Source organism: Mizuhopecten yessoensis, unplaced genomic scaffold, assembly GCF_002113885.1.
Source record: "Mizuhopecten yessoensis strain PY_sf001 unplaced genomic scaffold, ASM211388v2 scaffold10947, whole genome shotgun sequence".
NCBI lineage: Eukaryota > Metazoa > Mollusca > Bivalvia > Pectinida > Pectinidae > Mizuhopecten > Mizuhopecten yessoensis.
In genome coordinates, this window is record NW_018408801.1 from 171,695 (window position 1) to 185,822 (window position 14,128).

The 14,128-nt window shown below is 35.2% G+C and overlaps 1 protein-coding gene across 1 annotated transcript; it reads left to right on the forward strand.

Annotated features, from left to right (window-relative positions):
• The first annotated feature begins 925 nt into the window (after positions 1-925).
• On the forward strand, positions 926-12,060 carry LOC110463951 (grpE protein homolog 1, mitochondrial-like). Its single transcript, XM_021518917.1, has 3 exons — positions 926-1,039; positions 8,513-8,705; positions 10,143-12,060. The coding sequence occupies exons 1-3, from the start codon at positions 951-953 to the stop codon at positions 10,575-10,577; spliced, it is 717 nt and encodes a 238-aa protein (XP_021374592.1). The 5' UTR covers positions 926-950; the 3' UTR covers positions 10,578-12,060.
• Positions 12,061-14,128: the final 2,068 nt, after the last annotated feature.

Here is a 14,128-nt window from a genome sequence, read left to right on the forward strand (position 1 = left end):
ACGAGGCCGCCCGGGTGTGGAACAGTCTCCCCAATCAACTCAGAAAAGTAGACAGGTACAATGAATTTCGGAGACTCCCATTTGCTCTTGTAATGTCTGCCGCAGTGTGTAGTAAATGTACATGTGGCTAGTCCGCTTTGCTTCATGTTTAATTATGTGTGTGTTTTATGCTGCTTCTTCGGATTTGTGCGGATTTGTGCGAATGTTTGCTATTATTATTATTTTATTAATTTAATTCATCTTATTACTATGTTCCGTTTGTTTTACATGGTGTAAATGTGTTTTATATATATAGTGTTGACAGTGGAAATTGTAGCTCATAATGTCTATTTTTATCTGTATGTGCTTTGCTTCAATGTTTTATGCTAATGTGTATTTTATTGTAAAAGTATTGTCCTGCTATATATATACATGTATATATATGGGGCAAAGAAGTAATTCCAACAGTGTGGACAAGTTTAGGTTGTCAACTTTTCGAAGCGATCCGCTCCTTTTTCAAGACACAGTGAAACAGAACAGTTACATGTACATATACATCATATTACAAGAAGATAGAATTGATAAACTATAATTGAAAATATAGCTATTATATACAGCCGAAGGTAGCAGTTAAGCATGTATATATATATATAGCTACATAACTTCAGTTGCATAGAGACTATGTCTTAACATTTTCTGTTAATGTGTCATAATGTTTTATATATGTAATTTCTTGAATTGATGCTTTTACTTACGTTTGTCGGAATAATAGCTTTTAATATCTAATGTTAAATGTTTTTAAATATCCGACGTTAAATAAACTGTATTGTATTGTAGTGTATCGTAAATTGCAATGTTTATTGTCGCGGTTACCGTCGCCCAAGTACACCTAAAACTTCGCCTCTCTCTTGAATTTTGTTCTCTCTGTTGACGATTCTAGAAATTTCCGAACGCCATATCAGAAAAGAAAAATGGCGACGATAGGTAGCATGTGCTTGAGGTCCGCGAGGCGAATGACCAGTATTACCCGTTCATATATTCTTCGTACAACACCTATTAGGTAAATATGACTATCATACATTTATAGCTAATCACATCAGATTTTATTTCGATTTTAATTCCAACTTCCCTCTGTAACCAGAGTTTACTACAAACGCAATGACGTGATGATGATCGCTTGGCAAAGGTTACATCAGCATTTATATAAGGCCGATTTTATAACTTTGGTTTACACATTAACTTTCACATTATGGCATTTTGACACAAAGTCATTCGATTTCTTTATTTGACATTTTGACACATTTTCGTCCAGTATCGCCTGCTTGGTTAGTGTCAACATTGAACATGTCAAAATAATATATTTATTGAAGTATGACCCTTCAATGTCAGATTGAAAATTGATCACTGGTTGATGCATGGTGAAAGACAACCATTATGAGCAATTTGTAAAACCAGAAGATCCCTTCAATCCAGAAATTCCGTGCACGGATCACAGGGGCACGTTACAAATGTCTGAAATACACACATATGCTATACTGATATGGGTCACAACACACATAAACAGACACAAGGGAAGAAGCTTCGTCAGAGCACTCCCGGTACCGCCAAATTTCAAATGAAGATCTTCAACACTTACTTTTGTTATTTTTTTCAGCGATCTGCGGCGATAGCTTCGGTTTGAATTGTGATTAAATAATCCATCATGATCAATTGTGTAATCATTCGTCTAATACATCCAATCAAGCACTTTTTCGGGGAATTTGCATTTTTACCGCCATGATTACCTTGAACCTGACCCGGAAATGACGAGGGCTTTTCGACGTGTCTTTATACCATACTGCCAGATACTAAGGAAAGTCCCAAGGACCCCCGAGTAGAGTCTAGTCCCGCAGCAAATAATTTTTGGCGCAATGTTTAAAACATCATGTCTGGCATCGTGTCCTAGTATGTATTTCACATTAACAGAGTCCAATATTTTTGATACGGTAACTTTTAAACGTAAAATGCAAAATACGTACCAGGAAACGATGCGAGACATGATGTTTTATACATTGCGCCAAAAATTATTTGCTGCGGGACTAGACTCTACTCGGGGGTCCTTGGGACTTTCCTTAGTATTTGGCAGTATGTTATAAAGACATGTCGAAAAGCACTCGTCATTTCCGGGTCAGGTTCAAGGTAATCATGGCGGTAAAAATGCAAATTCCCCGAAAAAGTGCTTGATTGGATGTATTAGACGAATGATTACACAATTGATCATGATGGATTATTTAATCACAATTCAAACAGAAGCTATCGCCGCAGATCGCTGAAAAAAATAACAAAAGTAAGTGTTGAAAATCTTCATTTGACATTGGGCGGTACCGGTAGTGCTCTGACGAAGCTTCTTCCCTTGTGTCTGTTTATGTGTGTTGTGACCCATATCAGAATAGCATATGTGTGTATTTCAGACATTTGTAACGTGCCCCTGTGCACGGATTATGGATATGGTGCAATCGTTTTCCTGCGACAGGCATTTTGAAAGGACAATCAAATTTATACAGTACCTTGTCTTTATTATTCACAGGAGCCTGATGTTCTCTCAATAATGAATAATAACAGTAATACAAAAAAATACCTATAATATGCTTGATTTTTTGGTATTACTGTTATTATTCATTATTGACAGAACTTCAGGCTCCTGTGGTATTATTGTAGCTATATATATTTAGCTTTATAGTAGCAATTAAACAAAAAAACATTTGTTTCACTAAAAAAAACAGTTTTGTCCTCCGTTTTTTGTATGTGCACATATATATACGCCACAAGATGATCATTATCAGGTATGACAGTTTGTTTACATTCGTCTTAATTTGTAGTAATTGTAAGTTTGGACTACAGAATGTCAGGGCTGCAACAGTTAGAAATGATGCCAGTTGGATAATCGTGTGTTTATCTGAACCAAAACCGGGTAATTATGTTTTTTGTGCCATGAAATAGAGCCGCCAATGGCGTTTTATTTTGATAAAAATATGATTACTTGAAGGGACATCACATGAACAGCCATTTTTTTTTAATGAATCAGAATGTATGTGTTGTATGCACTTCCGCTTATGTTACCTTGCTATCCCCATATTCATAGTCCGTTCCAAATGTCCAGTTTGACCACTTGAATTGCCCTTTTACAAATTAAATAGCTTCATAAAAGTCAAGTGAAGGTTTTGAAAGAATTAAGGCAATACACACAGGTGGTCTGACCGAGATGCAAAGTTTCCAAAGGGGCCCCTAGAGAGGTGCCACCAGGCAACTGCATCTTCTTTACCACACTATGAAACCAAGGAATATGATTTCTAAGTCTGTGTTGAAACTTGTTGAATCCCCTTGGCAGTCATTATTCATCATCAGAAGTTAATGTGCACACTTGCCAATATCCAAAATTTAATTGAAGAAATATTGGTTGCATCTCAGCGTTATTTATAGACCAGGAAATATCTAATACCTGAATGTGACCGGTACGGGGCTCAACACCTTCCCTCAACAATGGGACAAACCTTTCTGTACAAAGGAATATTTACGAGACGATTATCCTTTTTCAAATGTTTTCATAAAGTATATACCGGTATATAAATGCATTGACAAGTGTAAAAAAAAAAAAGAGAAAGTTTTGTGATTTTTTTTATTACAACTCAATGTCTTTAGCCACTTTTTTCTAGACCATACACATTAGTGATGTACCGATAATCGGAAACATCGATTAAATCGAGTTTGAAAAGGGTCCGATCCAATAATCGATTTTGCCGATGAAAGATCGATTATGTTCAATTGTATTGTAATCCTTTTCTAACTTGAAGCAGACGCAATATCTGCACCGACATTATAAATTTGGTGGTTAATATAAAAATGGAATTGTATATGGTAAAAAAGCGGAATTGCTTTTCGTTGCGTCATGTGTATTCGTTTCGAAGAATACATATATCCGCATTTTGTATCAACCGAAATCGCCATATTTGAAAGCTAGTAAAATGAAGCTAGCAGAGTGTTTTACGTGATAAATTATTATTAATATGCTATGTTATAGTGATTGGAGCATTCAAATGGGGGTAATGAATACCTAAACTGTGAGTACACCAAGTTGTCATCAAGTTTTGAGTCAAAACAGAGATATAATTGAATCCTTCCTTCCGCCTAGATTTCGGAAACGAATATTTTCTCATCAGTCGGCACAATTACATCAGATAATAAATCGGCCAGCCTCTTATGTTACACGAGTAGGTCATTTGAACCGATCATCGATCGTTTATGGAGTTCCGATTATCGATCTCAAATATTTGACCGATTCCCAGCACTAATACACATATACATATATATTTATGTATACTCTAAATCTCTTTCCCACTTTCACTGTTTTCATACGTTAACACTTAGTGAGTCATATATAAGCCATCACATTAGATGAACATTTCTGGAAAAAACACTACGTGTACATGTAGAATATGTGTCGGATATGTGTTGAGATACTTGATTATTATATGTTTTTATTACTTTACAGAGATTTAAGCATATTGTATATGGACTCTTTTTATGTTGAGATAAATCAGTTCCTTTTGTCCAAAACAGAAGCCGTAGTTATCGGTAGCATGCACCATTTTTACAACGTAAACAAATGATTTTTTTCCCGTTTTCAATACGTATTCCGATTCTATCTGAAGTCGAAAATTAATTATAGACAAAAGTTGTTGCATGATCATACATTCTAACTTTAAGTCAACATCATGTAAAACCTGAACTGTTGAAACATTAGGATTAAAAAAGTTATTACTATATTAAAGCACTGACTTAGATAGCAATCTAATTCTGTGCTATAATAGCAATCTAATTCTGTGCTATAATAGCAATCTAATTCTGTGCTATAATTAGGTTCTCCTTCCTCAGTTATTCATCTCGAACCATGATGCCATCATTTTGATATATCTTTAAATCTTGCATGTGAATAAAAATAAATGTTTGCTTCAACAATATAATTTAATCATACCATTTTACTGAACCCGGGAATATTAAAGATTATGTAAATCTAATTGTGCACGTGTCTCATGTGACCCCGAGTACAGACAGATAGAGGTACTATACAACATCACAGCAGTTATCCCTTGGAGAGCCCCATAGCAAAATCAAACTAACCAGTCACTTATCCCTTCCTTTCGCATAAACTACTGTATATAGAAACGCAAAGTAAACTCTTCAGATACATGCCCATAAATTAATAAAAATAAGTTCATCCGTGTTCCAACTTAGGCCAAAAAAAATTGATTACTAGGTTCTCGGGCCCGCGCATTTCACTTTAGGGCACTGCATTGCCGATTTTATCTTGAAAGTAAAAAAAAAATGTGAATGCGTCAGCCGCCGTCTTTAAGAAAAAATCCAGAAAATTGGTCCGCATGTCGTTTTTTACTCGTTAGTCACACAGGGCCCCGAAAATGTTTGAATAAAGATAAGGAAATTGATATACAGGCAAGTGTTAAAAAGATTATGACTTATTAGTCTTGTGTACAAATGGCGCTCATTTCGGTACAAATAAGGAATGGGTGGTTCGTGATTCTTGTCTGGAACATCATGGGGGATTTTTGGAGGCTTGCTACACAATAAAAAAAAATCGTCCTCGTCTCATTTTTGCCATGTAAAATGGGGAAAAAAATAACTCTGCTGCCGCATCTCTTTTGAAAAGAGAACCTGAGAACCAAGTAATTAATTTTGTTTGGCCTTAGACAAAGATACATACATGTACTAGCGAGCTTATTAAGGCCATAATAAATTAATTGCTAGATTCTCATCCAAATTTTTTTCAAAATTGGGGCGGAGGGACAAATTTTATTTTTTATTTTTCCTAGAATTTGAAATGGTTGCAAATGTGTTTAAATAGTGCAATAAAGGCGCATGTTCAGTGTACATTTGTCTTTATTTTTTGTTAATAACAACTTTGAGTATGCAGTATACACATTGAACACCATTTCACTGTTCAGTACACATATATATCTGTACTAACTGTTGGTATGAATACACCACCCCACATTACTTTTTCACATATCGTCCTCTTTTAATTACAGTGACCTTGCCATTAGCCAAACAGTTCTGGCATATGGGGTAGTTTTCATCAGATTTAGCCACATTGTCATCTGTGCCACAATGGAAGCATACTGCTTTAAAACCACCAGAGAAATAGGCCAGTTCAATTGGCCCATCACATGTCAGATTTTTCTTACAAACACTGATTTTATCACATTGTCTTGTTCGGTTTCTACATCAGCAAAATCAGAACCACCAGCCGACACAACGACCCTGTTACCACACTCGACGGGCGCAGATTTGTCAATCGTTCCATCAGCTAATTCATGAAAGACTTCCATTAATGTTTTAGTATCGGCTACTGAACACCCATACCAATCTTTAAGAACGGCAAGTTGACATTTCAGCTTGAGAATTACAAAAACCATACTTGCAGACGACAAGTTTTCTACGACCGGAAGTTGATAATATAAAACTAATTTTTGAAGTGGAAAACGGGGGGGAAAAATCTGGATTTCGTATTTTCATGGTTTTTTTTTTGCAAATTAAAAAATTGGGGCGTGGCCTCAAAGATAGGGTGGGCGGGGATGAGAATCTAGCAATTAATTTATTTAAGAAATTTTATTATGGCCTAATATTAAGCTTAATAATCCTTGCGCTATTCTTTGACCATTTGGCATTTTTTCACTTCGTAGCTGACACGTAGAATCTCCTCTTCTATTAGTTATTACACAGTTTTATGAATATGTATCGGCAAAATCCGACCGTTAGTTTCCATGGGGATACTCACTTGATATATTCATGCTTTATTTCAAAAAAAAAGTCAAAAGAAAATATATATATATACCTCACCGTGATGTCCCTTTAATTCACTAAATGCATATACACAAAGATAACCCATACCAATTACTTGCAACATGTTGCAATTTCTCAAAATCTGTTTATATTGGCTACATATCGCTAGCCTCCCGATTCGAAAATGTCTGTAGAGTTTCGCTTTCAATCATGTGTCCTCAACGTTATGCACATGTATTTCTGTGCATCACATGTACAGCTTCCGGTTGGAACACAGAGGACAGCTGCCGGTGAATGATAAGTTATATTATTCAACAAAATGTCAGTCGGTATTATGTTAGCCTATTGTATACATGCATTCAATGGTATAGCAAATATATATATATATATAAACTGATTACAAAGCGTTTTTGAGTTCTGTCAACCAGCAGTCAGGAACAACATTTCTGACTGGGAAACCCAATAAACATTGACCTACATTTTGGGACATTTTTATCGGGTACGTATATCTAGATTTACTAAACCGGATAGTAATCATAATTAACCGTTCAGTGTGCTGGATCACCGTTCCAGCCCTTTACACTATAAAGGTAAATCTACCTATATAGATAGCCAGATATTCCTTTGGCCCTGATACCAGACTTGGTCATTTTGACAGAAAGGTGTCTTGTGTGGGGTCAGAGCGTACCGTATTACTACATATATGAAAACGTTGAATACTCCGACATCGTTTGGTAGTGCTAAGATTTGAGGTGCTGACAACAAAATCTGCTGCGACTTTGGCTAGAATGGGTTATCTAGTACCAGGTTGGCATATATATGGCAGTGAATAATCAACTAAAAGGGGCGGTCCGGAATTCTTTAAATAAGAATATTATAATCTATTCTGTTTTCGGTCCAGATCAGTCCAGTTTCTTGATGACGTATATGCATGTAGTATAATTTGCATAATCTTCAAAATGGCATCGCTCAGATTAGACATTGTCTTAAATGCTTTAATATTATATTCCGGTGTACATGTCAAGACCAGATGAAACTCAGAGGAAACTATATTGCAAGATTTGCCAGTGCTGCAGAACCCAATAGGCTCATATATATGTTAACATGTGATAAACAAGGTGTATGCCGGAGATAAAACTGTGATCGTCTTTTTTTTACAGATTTTGTCGTTACTCTTTTCCATTGTAAAGTATTAACACTTTAAATTTGCAGTAGATAAACCATCAGAGAGAGATAATAAGTATAATTAAAGATGATAAAAAAATGTTTCTTCCAGTTCTTTATTTTCAGTCGTTCATGTTTAACTTCTATGAATAATATTTAATAAATTGAAGTTTTATCATAAAATGTAAAAAGGGGGCTACTTTTAATTATAAATATTTTTCTGCAAAATGCCATGTGAAAACATACAAAATAATGTATTAATTCGTGATCATGATATGTATACAGATACATATACAGTATATGTATTCCTGTTAAATAGTCAATATCATATGTGTCGATAGATACAACTTATATCATCCCAGCCTTAGACAAAGGTAGATAAAATGCTACAATAGATTGACAATTTCTTTGTGGTAATTGTTTTGAAGGCTTATATGATTTAAATGATACTTCTGATCAATCATTAGGAAAAAATAAAAAAAGTTTCAATATTTGAATAGAAGTGAAGTTTTACTTTTATGATTTTGTTTTGCAGATCAAATTTGAAACAATTCTCAGCAACAGCCACAGAAACCAATAATAATGGATCGACTCCACCTGAACCCAAGGAAAAGTCAGAAGAGAAACTTGAGACAAAGCCGGATCAGAAAGCTTCAGGTCCATCTGAAGCTGAAATTACACTTCAGAAAGAAAAGGCAAAGTTGGAGGAAACTATGAAGGACATTAAGGTACCCGGGTTATTTCATAGACTTAGAAGACACGTTTGGCCTAGAGAAATGAGGCTTCCATCTTATGTTCAAAGACTGTACATGTGGCCATTTTCTCGCCGGAAATATGTACCGCAGGTATATGTACAATATAATTAATTGTCACACTTTTGTCTTAAATCACAACATTTCAAATATGTTGTGAAAAAAATGTTAGTGCTCTCATATTAGTGTCTGAGCTGTTTAGCAGATATTCCCCTCCAACCTGGACTGATAACTATTTATCTACCTGAGATGATATCTGTTCTTTGTAGTTTCTTGAAGTTGCAAAAAACAAAATGTGTGATAAAATGGTTATGATATGTAACCATTTTGATATCATATATTATCACTCTAGATAATACAGTATATGATATCAAAATAGCCATATGATAACCACTGATTATTTATTGTACAATTTAAATAAATAAGTCTCTGGAAAAAGAAATCGGGACACAGGTGTATTGTATATTGTTGATTATTGTAGAAATTTAAAAGATGTGCGTTCCTATCTTTTTCCACAGCTGTTTAATACCAGAAACACATATTTTGTGTATTCGCAGGAGAACTGGAAGTCATTTTGTACAAACCTGAAATAGATGATGTATTATAATTCCAAACATGGTTTTCCGACTTCCATTCCTAAATTATGAATCATTGTTTATGAGTTAAGAGATATATTAATCAATTATTTCTGAAGAGAAAACCATATATACCCTGTGAGACTTTTTTTTAAGAAAAGCATTATAGGTGAAATATGTAAAACTTCAACAGGGCTAGACTTGGGATTTGAACACTGGACCTCAAATGGTTATACTGTTCTGTCAACTGTGCTACCTGGTCAACATAATTATAATGGCCAATATTTGCTACAGTTATATCTTCAAAAATTAAATAAAGGGAGGTTACTTTAGACACAAAAAGCCAGAGAATAGTGTGGCAACAGCTGGGATCCTGAAAACATGCTGTCTGAAACCAATTCAAAGTTACCTCCCTTGTAGTGTTAGATCTCCAGTCAATTCTTGAAACAAATAACTTGCACATTTTAGTGTATTTTTGCCTTATATAGCTATTTATTGCCATGTAAGAGATAAACAAATAAGTTGTCATGTGTCATAAAAATACAAAAAATAAATTGTGCGATAAAAAGAAATATCTCACTTAGGGTGATGATGCCCTGTCCTGTTTCCAACATATTGTCACAATGTGATACAATTTCCATATGCATTACTTATTTACTTAACACTAAGATGAAAGTCATTCGTACAGTTAAATGTACAATTACCTAGGTATGTCATTCTCAAAAGATTGTAGAAGCAGTCTGAGATTGTCTCAACTTCAGATTTGTCTCAGTCTTTTGACCAGAATGTCTAGATCTTTGCTACTTGCAGAAAATAATAACATGATTTTATATTGCAGGATAAATACATGAGGGCTTTAGCAGAGACAGAGAATGTGCGACGAAGGATGAAGAACCAAGTAGATGATGCTAAGATCTTTGGAATCCAGGGGTTTTGTAAAGATTTGCTGGAAGTTGCTGACATTTTGGGGAAGGCCACAGAAAGTGTACCAAAAGAGGAGCTGAAAGAAGAAAATATTCATTTAAAGAACTTGTTTCAAGGACTTACTATGACGGAATCACAGTTATTAAAGGTGTTTAACAAACACGGACTTGAACAAATTGCCCCGTCTGAAGGTGAAAAGTTTGATCCATTTGTCCACGAGGCTATGTTTGAAGTACCTACCCCTGACAAGGATGCTGAAGCTACAATAGCAGTTATCACAAAAAAGGGGTACAAACTCCAGTCTAGAACTATCAGACCAGCTCTTGTGGGAGTGTACAAACCAACATGATGTTCCAAAGTTTGAAAGCCATAGCTAAGTCATTACATTTCTTGTCAGATAAGTCCATGCATTATTGATAAAGTGAAGAAAAGATTCCATGCATTATTGATAAAGTGAAGAAGAGATGTGGGTGTACACACCAGTGTGGTGCCAGGGCTATTAAATTGTGTCAAGTCCAATGAAAGTATATCAATATTTAGTATAATTTACTATATGAAAATTTAGGTTTTATAGTGGAATATTGAAAATCTGCCTGCAGATCAGACTGGGCCTCCAGAAAAACAATTTACACCCCTATTATGGGATAATGTGACAACCTGATTAGAATGTCAAATGTTCAATGTTTAATCCAACTAATATATGTCTATTGGCTCCATCTGGGATAAATTTGACAGAACAATTTTACATGTACTTGTATTTTTAATACAGTGTGTAAAGCATTCATGTTGTGCATTGGTCATCAACATTGTTAAAAGATATCTGCGCAGTTAAAGTTTGTAATTGGATCCTTGATTGTGCCTGCTAAGACATGTATGTAGCCCATGACAGTTATATCGGTAGGTGAAACATTCCTTCTTGTCGATTTCTAGAGGCTTATAAGTACCAAGTAGTTTTGGTATCTGAAAACAGGATGTTTCAGCACTTTTTGTAAAGATAAAAAATGCAGGAAAATCTTGAATTTTTATCATCGTCAGTATAAGCAGTGTACAGAATACATTTACACCATTAACACCTTCTCATTGTTTCGGCATTGTCCGTGATCCCTAGGTACCTGTTTTGATCTAACTTTGATTATTGCAAGAACGTGTACGTTAAACCCCAAGCAAAATAGAAACAAAATTGTGAAAAATGATCATAAGATTTAGAAAGGTTTGCAGTTCCCCAAAATTCATCCAGGTGCTTTAACAAGCTTAACATGGATTGATGTTGTTGGATATAAGAGGAATGACTTGTAACATCAGAAAGTAAGGTAACCTTAAGTATATGTTGGAACAAAATACCCTGTTACTTTTTCAGTAAAAACGTTACATGAAATATTTACTGTTTGTGGTATGGGCGAAACTGGTACTGAATTTGTGCTATGGTGTTAACTGCAATCATTGTTGGGGAAACAACTGAATAAGTTAATAATTGCTTGATGTGTACGAGACTGTTGTATGTATGATGTGTTGTATGACATGCAAGTATGGTACAGTTAGACTGAAATGATTATATTTATTGGTTCCTATATCATGTGTCGCTGTAAAAGACTTGAAGGTTAAAAAAAAGCTGAATAGACCTTTCAGATAACACTGTTTTCGGCCTCTGTGCCTTGTACATGTACTAGGTTACTTGAGAACTCTTAACTGTAAGAGGCTTGGTCATTAACCTTAAAAACAATAATTTGAATTGATATTTTGAGAGTGAAGCTTTTCCGGTTTTCAACTCATTAGTTAAAAATCAGTGAACCAAAAGCTTCTCTGATTATTATTCAATCTTCTGTAATTATAAATTGATATGTTAGAGAATATTTTTCCAGAAGATAAACTCAGGACCATGTCATTAGACAGAACAACAAAAAATAAAACCATGTCAAGATTTGGAAATTTTGTACTCTCTGTACTCTTTGATTTATATTTGAAATTTAATCTGATAAGACAGTAAGACGCTGCAATAAATTCAGACTGGAAAAGACCATTTGCAGTCGTGTTTTAACACATCCTGGCTATGCAGTGGATTTGTAATCGCATCATGAAACACGTTTTCTGTTAGAGTACAGTAATGGTAGGTAACCAGGGATTTTTTTCTAAAGTTGATGTACATATGTATATGTATGTATCGCACATCTGATATACAGCAATGATGACTGCATGGTTGTCTGGTAGGAGGGTGATATGGATTGTGATAAAAGTTGTCTGTTGGTCATTCATAAACATGTCAGTGTATTCAGTAGTCATTAAAATACACCAATTCTACACAGATCTGTTTATTGTTTGTGATCAGGTCTCCTGTAGTTTAACTGTCTAACAATCAGTATGACAAATATACTACCCAGGAAACACACTTTCATCATCTTCTGTCAACGATTGCCTTTTTCAGACATCTCAAGATCATAATACCTTGGATCATTGTGCAGTTAGCAGGTATGGTAGACATTCAAGGTTGTTCAAGGTCACATGACCCAAACATGATAACATCTTCAAATGAATTCTTCTCAAGTTCCAAAAGCGTCAGGGTCATAATATTTGACCAGTATGTAGTGGAGATGCTCGACTATCAATTAACATCAAAAATATAACCTTGACCTTTATTCAGGATTATATTGGTCAATTATGTTGAAATCAAGTGACATGAGTTTTAAAAGCCCAATGGTCGTACTATGTTTTCCAGTAGATAACTTGGATGGCTGGCTATCAGAGATATTCCAATAAATGACAAAGTTTTGTTGAAGGTCAAAGGGGTCGAAACTTTCATTAAAAGTCACAGGGGTGAAACATGTTGAAATCTTTAAATGACTTTTTAAGGTTCAGAAGGCCTAGGGTCATGGTATTTGACACGTTGATGGAGGGCCACCAAAGTTGTTCCAATGAATAACCTTAACCTTGTCGATGACCGGATCAAAACTGTTATCATTTCTAACATCTGAAAAAAAGGTCTAGATCAGTAAGTTATGAAGGATAACCATGTGCATATTATGTAATCTATTTTGTTGGGGTCGAGGGTCAACTTTAAGAGCTGGCCGTGACAAAGGGCAATTCTCTTAGTTTTGCCTAAAAAGAGTGCACCACTAGAATACTAGGGAAATAAACGAAGGTTGTACCCATCCAATGGCAGAGAGTCTGGCCCCAATACGGCAATTACACGACAGTAATACTGAAATGACAACTCCTTCAGAACCGACAGTTTTCAACTAAATTTCTACTTAACATCATTGGATGGATTAAGAGAATGCTGCAAACATGAAATCTTCAAGCCCGAACATTGTAGCAACCCTGTTTTGAGCCTAATCGCGTTACTATATTGATGAAACATTTAAATGAGCTATGGGTTCTCCAATAACTGCCATATGTCCATCTTTTTACTAGCAGCTACTTCACTAGTTTAATGTAAACCCTCATCAGGTGATAGAGAAATCGTTACTACATTACAACCACGGGCACGGATTCCATGCTGCAACCCAAGTCAGTTGCTTGATCTTTTCGGCACGGGACAAATCTTGGGATAACGTAAATTACAGTACGGTAAGCTAGCACTGTGTTATACGTGTAAATTGTACTAGCAGCCAACAGCTCCGTCACCTACAAACTTAGAAATAAGTAACATCTCCTGTGCAACATCTTCATTATTGACATGGAACCATTGCTAAAACTTAACATTTGCGATGCAGACCTACCCCCTCCCCATCCTTCTCCGAAACTCTATTGTTCTATCTAAGAAACACCACAGGCAAAACATCCCTATACCGTTATTTCTAATAACAACCTTAACAAGAGATAAGCAAGTTTTCAAGGATTTGACATCAATCATTATTCATTAGACACACAACCTAAATCACGATGTTGTCTTACTACAATGTAATT